A 7,773-nucleotide genomic window follows, 5' to 3' on the forward strand; every position below is an offset into this window, starting at 1 on the left:
TGAGTAATTTGGGGTCGAAATTACTTTCACTGACGCATGTGGCTGATAACAGACTTACACGAGGCAAAGCAGTCACTTGATTGTCATCTCCCTCCCCTCCCTCCAAAATTTAATCATTAAATCAATGTTAATCACACGGCTGAGATTTAATTACAGGAGTGGACCCCACTATAAGACCTATATTTGTCATAAAAGGACTAAAATGCCCCTGAGGAGGGGTAAAAAGTTGGAGAAAAGAAACTAACCTTTTAATAAGCGGTGAAATTAATTAGTTTTTAAAATTAAATTAAAAAAATTGTTTATAAAACCACTTCTTCTTCTCCATTTCTCAACTCTCTCCTTTCTCCTTCTTCTTCGGCTGCGTTTTCTTCGCCGATTCAGTGAGTTCTTCCTTCATTTTTCTTCCTATAATGCGATTGTTTTCATCAATATATGTTACTTCCATTAATCAGTACATCATTTGATTCGATCTTCTTTAATAGGATGTTTCGTTTTAGTTTTGTTCGATATGATGTGGTACTACTTTGTGGTTTGTCGATTACTGTTAACTGTGGAAAATTTTCTTGATCGATCATTTTTTGTCAATCTGTTTCTTGCATGCTTGCTTTGGATGCTGCTTCCTCTGTTTGTTGCTTCCATTAATCAGTACATCAAGTGATTTGATCTTCGATGCTTTCTTGTTAGTTTGGTTGGATGTGTTCTGGAACTACTTCGATATACGGATTATGGAAAATGTTCTTGACCGATCGTTTTTTTTTTCCTCAAACTGTTTCTTGAATTCTTGCTTTGGAATTTTATATCTCCGTCAATCTCTGTTTTGTTTTCCTTGTTTTTGTGGATCTGGTGGAAGGGATTAGATTGTATCGCGAACTATTTGTAATCGTATGTTTATTTCGTTTACTAATATTGGAGAAATTGCGTTATCTCTGATTAATGCGCGGCGTGATTTTGCAGTTGAAATGCACAAGAGCACCACCTCTGCAACTGCTATGTCATCGTCGTCGCAGCTTAAGTCTCAGCATCGAACAAACGATGTTTATGCTTCCCTCTATAATTCTCCAATCTTTGCTCCCAAACAATCCGTTCCAGTCTCTCTTCCATTGACTCTCTATGGAGACTCGAATCACCGAGTCGTTCAAGATCACCAGGAAATGGTTAATCGACATAGCCTCTGCCTCACTCATCTTCGGGAAGCAACCGAAGAAGCGGACGCTCTTAGACAAGAGAATATCCACCTCAGAAGTATTAACCACGAGCTTAGCAAACACCTGAGCCTCCTGATCCACGCTTCGGTTCAGAAACAGTACGCCTCCCCTGATCAAGCTCCCTCGTTTAATTTAGTGGAGGGATTCGGCGGACTCTGTGTTGGGGAGAAGGGAGCAAGCAGTTCGACATGGGAAGAAGTTTGCGATGAGAGCCCGACGAGCGTAATGGAGGGTGGAAGGGTAGAGGGCGTTGAAGTGGAGAGATTTTCGCTCCCAAAAAGCATCTCTGTGAGGTCCAATGGGTACCTGAAGATTGCTCAAGGAGGCACCACCCAGGGCGGAAAGATCCGCACCTCATCTCGTCCCAGAACTGCAAGTCCTGCCAAGGTTAGTAAAATTATGACTCGTTATTCATTTTACTAAATTGCCATTCTCTTCAACTGAAATTATGTGCCAATATATTTCAAGAAAAAAATATATATACGTGCCAATACAACTCAGAATTTAATTGAGCTCTGGTATCCTAATTATTATTATTTTTTAATCACATTTAGCTACAGTGACTAAAAATCTGATAGCAGACTCTAGGGAGATTATAGTTCTCTTTGTGACCAATTGCTTTAAGAAGAAGAAAGTCACCGGGTATGTGGGAGGATGAGGAATTCTTTTCATCTTTGCTTCCATTATTATTTTTTTCCCTTAAAATATTTTCATATAACTAATTAACTGCATTAAACAGTATCAAATTCTTTGTTATGGGTGGTTCGATCCCCCGTATCTATAAATTGTTATACTAAAAAAAACTTCTTTGTTATTTATGACAAGTAGTCATGGAAAGTAATCGAATGAAAGTTTCTAATCTTTTCAAATTGTAGTATTGAAATGGGCACTGGGGAATAAAACATTGTGAATGGGGGGTTCAAGTTATAATTTTAAACAAAATAGACAAGGATATACAAAAGAAAATCACATATATATAATGATTACAACGTAGTTGAGTCCATGGAGGAGCTTGGGTGGTTCTAGACCTGACGACAAACCAAGAAATAACCCAATTGAAAAGGTCCATTTTTTGGTTGGTGAATTTTACAAGTTTTTATAAATTAATAAATTTATAAATTCTCTTTCCTACAAAAAAATTATTAGAAATTCAATAGAACTGCTAAGTTAAATAGTTATACAACTTAAAAGGTAGAGACTGTTATTATCATTGTGATATTAAAAATTTGACTGCACATTAATTTGTAGTTAATATAGAGTCGCATTAGGCTGAATTTGTTGTTTTTTCTTTATCTTTTATTAGAACTGTGCAGTCAAGTGTTTTCTTGTTGTTCAATAATATTGTCACACAGGTTGATTTTTTTTCCCTGTTTTTAGATCCGATGTCTATTGGGTAAGTATGTAGTCAATTTATTTTTCTGATTATGTGGGCCTTATTTCTAGTTCGAGAGGAAAATGGTGTATTTAAGGTGTAAGTTTAGAGTCGTTCTTTGTAACTTCCTTTTTTTTTTCCCTTCTGTTTTCTCTTTTTGAACAAAGAAAAAAGAAAAATAAAGTTTAGAGTCGTTCTTTGTAACTTTCTTTTTTTTTTTTCCTTCTGTTTTCTCTTTTTGAACAAAGAAAAAAGAAAAATAAAATTGCATAAGCTTGAACACCCATGAGTTTAAGAATGATACAAGAAAATTTTTATTTATGTTGGAACAAATTGAAAATGGGACGGGATAGGAAACAAGAAACTTGTTTTTGTAATTGTCTTTTCCAAAATTTCTTTACAATTTTGAGATTGTTTCAAACGTAAATAGCTTGTCAAAAAGTTTAGATTTCTTAATAAAATTGTAAACCAGAACGAGAAACAAAAAGATTATTAAACGGGCTCTTGATTATCATCCGTTCCTTTAGGCATTGTAGTATTCATTGTATTAATGGTGTGTTGTTCTGTTCTGAAAAAACAGCAAAAGGTGTACGTGCAAGGAGTGAAAGAAGAGGAAAAGCCACTGGAACTGGAGGTGTACAACCAGGGGATGTTCAAGACGGAGCTCTGTAACAAATGGCAAGAAACGGGCAGCTGCCCTTATGGAGACCACTGCCAGTTCGCCCACGGCATAGAGGAGCTCCGCCCTGTCATCCGCCACCCCCGCTACAAGACGGAGGTGTGTCGGATGGTCCTGGCCGGAGTCGTCTGCCCGTACGGTCACCGCTGCCACTTCCGCCATGCCCTCACTGACCAGGAAAGGCTCATGGGGCCGCTGAAGCCCTCCGCCAGGACCCCCAAGCTCGACAGGTGAAAATATTATTTTACCAACTCTTTGGACATACAAAAACAATGATATAAAAACCAATGCATAGTGATTGTTTGTTTGTTTGTAAGCCTCAAATGAGAGCGGTAAATAACATTCCATTCCATAATGCAGCTATAAGAAGTAAAGAACATATATATATATATCATAGATACAAGTTAGGTAGATATTGAGGGGGGGAAAAACAGTCTCAAGTCTCAAGGGCTTTCTTTTTGCTATATTTTGCTGTTCTTTTTTTTTTTTTTTGTTCAAATCCGGATTTGAAACTTAGTGGTTGGATAACTGTTGAGCTCTGTATTTTTGGCAGAGCAAACTATGTAAAGAGTTTTGGGGATGTTAATTGATGATGCTCATTGATTTTCCGGACATGTTCTTGTGCATTTTTACGATAATAATTCAATCACTTTTGGGTTTGTTTCTTTAAGAATTTTCGAAATAATTTTTCCATTGAGTAATTAAAAAATATGAAAATTTTAGACAGCACTTTTATTCCTTCGAAATCATATTAATCTCATTCTCAACCTTTAATTTTCCATAAAATTTAGAAAGTACTTTTTAAAATAGGAAAGAAAATCAATAATCATATTCCTAGTATGATTTTATTTTCAACCTCATTACACCATTATCATGAATGACTATTTACTAAGAATTATTTTCTATAATTCATGCTAATTAGTAGACGAACAACCAGGCATTTATCAGAATTCGTCCCCAAACTTTTTACCAAATTATGAATTTCACTTATAAAATGGGCCATGTTGTTAAATGAGCTAGTAGTACGGTAGGTAAATCGTCTACATATACTATAAACGGCATGTAAATCACAAGTAACTTAGTGCGGAAGTGGACAACGTGGGCCTACCCCTCCCTCCCGATCTCTCGCTCTCCCCTCTACCTTACTCATTAAATCCGTCCACTGCTACCTCTTAGTTTTTGTCCATTGCGATCGTACGCCGCACTGAATTTATCTAAATTGTGCATCACTTCCATCTCAACACTAACTTATACATCAACTTATACGTGGTATACAAAATTCGTGTGTGACACATATGAGTTTTGACTTTGACCAAAATTTACTTCTAAATATTTTATTTAATTTGTATTTTTGCATTATTACTTAAAAACTACTATATTTTTAGATTTTTTATAATTTAAATCACATTATTCTTGAATTTCCCCCATAAAAGTTGTACACTTTATTAACTTGATTACAGTATATATATATATTATAACTGAACTTTGACCCACTCAAATTTTGGGCTTTGGGTTGGATATGGATTAAACGTGGGCCGACTTCGGGCCACAATGACTTTTTGATCTACAGCGAAGAAACCCAAAATTTTGCCCTAATTTTTTATGTTGTTTCTACATAAGCTCAAACTTCAGAATCTCCAAGTTCAAGATGGAGATCAATCGGAAGCTCAAGGCCTTGTTTGTGCGAGAAATCAGAGGCGAGCGGGAAAGGGCGTAAGATTGAGGAAATTTTTTGGCATCGGTGACTTGGAAGATGAACACCGATTCTCCATTTTCCAAGTCCACCCATGCCCGCTGATTTTCTAATCTCTTCCCCCTTTCCCTTCACCCTCACCACATCCGCAGATCCGTTTGCCATGGATGTTGGTCTGGTAAAATTCTTTCATCTCTTTAAATGTTCCATCTCCTGTCTAGATTTGCCACAGTTCTTCTGTTGAAATTGGTTATCAGATCTGATTTAGAACACTTGTTTAAAGCAAACATGTTATCTGTCAGTGAATCGCGGAATATGACCTATGTTAAAGGAGCTTTTGTTTGCTGCCATATTTCTATGGATAACTGGTTGGGCTAAAAAAATCTTTGACTTATGTGATCGGCTATGGAAATTAAGGGCAATTTGATCCAATTTTAAGGTCCACTATTATTCTACCAGATTAACCTAAGGAAAATCTACATTTTAATTAAATTATTTGATATGCAAAGGTCATCTACTTAAACTGTCATCTTTTCCCCCCTATATTTGGAGCTTGTATACATTCCAAATCTTGATGAATTTAGTTTTCATGGTTTCCAGCTCCATCCTTTGGGCAGTTTTATTATTTCCAACAGAGGATTTATATTTTATTTAGTTAAGCAGATAGAATTAAGAACACTTTTGGCATGATCATTGCATGTTATGCGCTTTGTCTTAACATAAGTGTGTGAAATCATGATATAATTGGATTGTAAATTATGTGGATACCTTTGAATCAAATATCACTTAGTAGCAGTACAGAGATAGATGTGTGTTTAAATCCCTCTTGGGATTGGGAAAAAGTTCAATCAGGCTGCTCCAATAAGAGTTGGATGCTTGATGCAGTTTGTAATTTGTTTGCTCCATTTCCCTAATAGTAGTGTAATTACTTGAGCTCCCTCGAATAGTTTCTTAGGTGAAAAAGGCTTTTTCTTTCTCTATAACATTTGGCTTGAGAAGTTACAAGAACCTAGGGGCTTGACAGCAGCAGCCCTACGGGTATTGTCTATTTGTATTATTTTACTCATCTTATTGAAAGGAGTTTCCTTGGATTACATAACTAGTTATTATTGCGAAAGCAAAGATTATAACTTAGTGTTGCTTAGTTCCATAACCATTGGTCAGTTTAAATTATTGGCAATGAAACACAAAATTGCATACGCGGTTTTAACTGTCTGACAATTTGTAGAGGGTTTTCTTGAAGATCTCCTGCCCTCCAGAAGGCAAAGATTAGAAGAAGATTATTGTTCACCATTTTTTTGGTTGATTGTCTCATCGTCTAGTAAGGATACAATCTCCGTAGCTAATGACAGCAGCACCAACCTATGAAACTCTTTTTAGGTAATCTAAAGGTAGGTTTGATTGGTTCAAGATCTTAAAATAAGTTGTGTAAAACAAGAATTTTATGGTATCCAGATAATGTGTTGGGTTCAAAGTTTTTGTTCTGCTCTATTTTATTATTAGGTTCTTTTTGAGTAAACGTCAAGTCTATTGTGTCAATAAAAGTGGGTTCCTTTTTGTGGGATTTGGAGGGAATGAATTGTTTTTTTATTTTTGGGTCAAATATGAGGAGGTGATAATTCGAATTCACAACCTTTTGATTGGAAATAGATATTCTCGAGCTATGCTTGGTTTGGTTTGAAGGGATTGGTTTTATTCACACTATAATTTTTTTTTTTAATAATTCAATGGTCCTTGAGACAATTTTCGAACCTTTACCATTGAAACACCAAAAGATTCCCTCCCCTTCTTGGGCTGTGTGTGGCAGCTAAGTACAACGACACATCTTATTACATTATGCAAAGTATTGAATACGAGGGTATGATATTAAACTTATGTAGACATGATGATATTTTTATTTGTTCATGAATTTTACATTCTTATGAGAGAGGTGAATCGATATTTTCATAGTATCGTAAAAAAATCAATAAAATATAAAAAATATCAACAATATTAATAGTTTTTTAATTCTTAACTTATTTGAAAATTATGAAATGCTTATTTATTTATTTAAATTCTTGTTATGAATTTTTTTTTATTTTATAATTTTCTAATATCCATTCATTGACTTAGACGTTTTCATCAATATTAAAACCTTGAATGAGTGGATGAATCCACATGGATAAAATATAAGCAATTTCCTTTGCAAAAAAAAAAGTATATATATAATTTTAAACTTATTTAAAAATTGTGAGTTGTTTATTTGTTAATTTATATATTTGGGATGAATCTTTAATTTTTATAAAGTTTTTTTAAAAAATATCATAGACATAAATACTATACTAATATTTCAATCAACATTTTCATAAAAAGTGAGATATTACAAAATGGACTCCCATCGCTCATACAAAAAGGAACAGTTCCTTGCCTTTAATATTGTTGAAATTGCCTTTGCAAATATATATATATATATTTTGTTGAAATTGTTTTTGGTTGTACTCAGTTAAATATTTATTTGGATGTGTTTAGCGGTGTTGGTAGAACGAGTGATTTTGAAAAAATAGATTTAAGAATAATTGATTTTTCAAAATCACCATTTAAATGATATTTTAAAAATCAATTTTAAGTAATTTTATGTTTTTTCAAAATCAATTTTTGAATTTGTAAAACATGATCCATGGAAATGGAGGTGATTTTGACAACGGCGAAAGTGATTTTGTCATGTTAAAATCACTTTCAAATACATCAATTGGTACAAAGTGCTTTTCGACTTAATTTCTAAGGTCAACACTCTTTAAACAAATATTTTTTCTTAAAATATTTTTTATAAAATAGCTTTAATTAA

The 7,773-nt window shown here is 34.2% G+C and overlaps 1 protein-coding gene and 1 long non-coding RNA gene across 2 annotated transcripts; both read left to right on the forward strand.

The window, feature by feature from the left end:
• The first annotated feature begins 268 nt into the window (after window positions 1-268).
• On the forward strand, window positions 269-3,870 carry LOC111020037 (zinc finger CCCH domain-containing protein 15). Its single transcript, XM_022296583.2, has 3 exons — window positions 269-380; window positions 955-1,592; window positions 3,158-3,870. Exons 2-3 carry the CDS (start codon window positions 960-962, stop codon window positions 3,488-3,490), a joined length of 966 nt encoding a protein of 321 aa, XP_022152275.1. The 5' UTR covers window positions 269-380; window positions 955-959; the 3' UTR covers window positions 3,491-3,870.
• An 871-nt stretch (window positions 3,871-4,741) lies between these two features.
• Window positions 4,742-6,631, forward strand: LOC111020031 (uncharacterized). The gene is made up of 2 exons (XR_002602610.2): window positions 4,742-5,127; window positions 6,178-6,631. It is a non-coding gene; the product is annotated as an uncharacterized LOC111020031 (long non-coding RNA).
• The last annotated feature ends 1,142 nt before the right edge of the window (window positions 6,632-7,773 follow it).

This window comes from Momordica charantia, assembly GCF_013281855.1.
Source record: "Momordica charantia cultivar OHB3-1 chromosome 4 unlocalized genomic scaffold, Mcharantia_2.0 BLBB01000004.1, whole genome shotgun sequence".
In the NCBI taxonomy this organism is placed as follows: Eukaryota; Viridiplantae; Streptophyta; class Magnoliopsida; order Cucurbitales; family Cucurbitaceae; genus Momordica; species Momordica charantia.

Excerpts from the sequence above, each read along its gene's own strand:
- LOC111020037 (XM_022296583.2), top strand. The coding sequence starts at position 960 with ATGCACAAGAGCACCACCTCTGCAACTGCTATGTCATCGTCGTCGCAG. Across the intron at positions 1,593-3,157 it reads GAACTGCAAGTCCTGCCAAG|CAAAAGGTGTACGTGCAAGG; the intron begins GTTAGTAAAATT and ends CTGAAAAAACAG.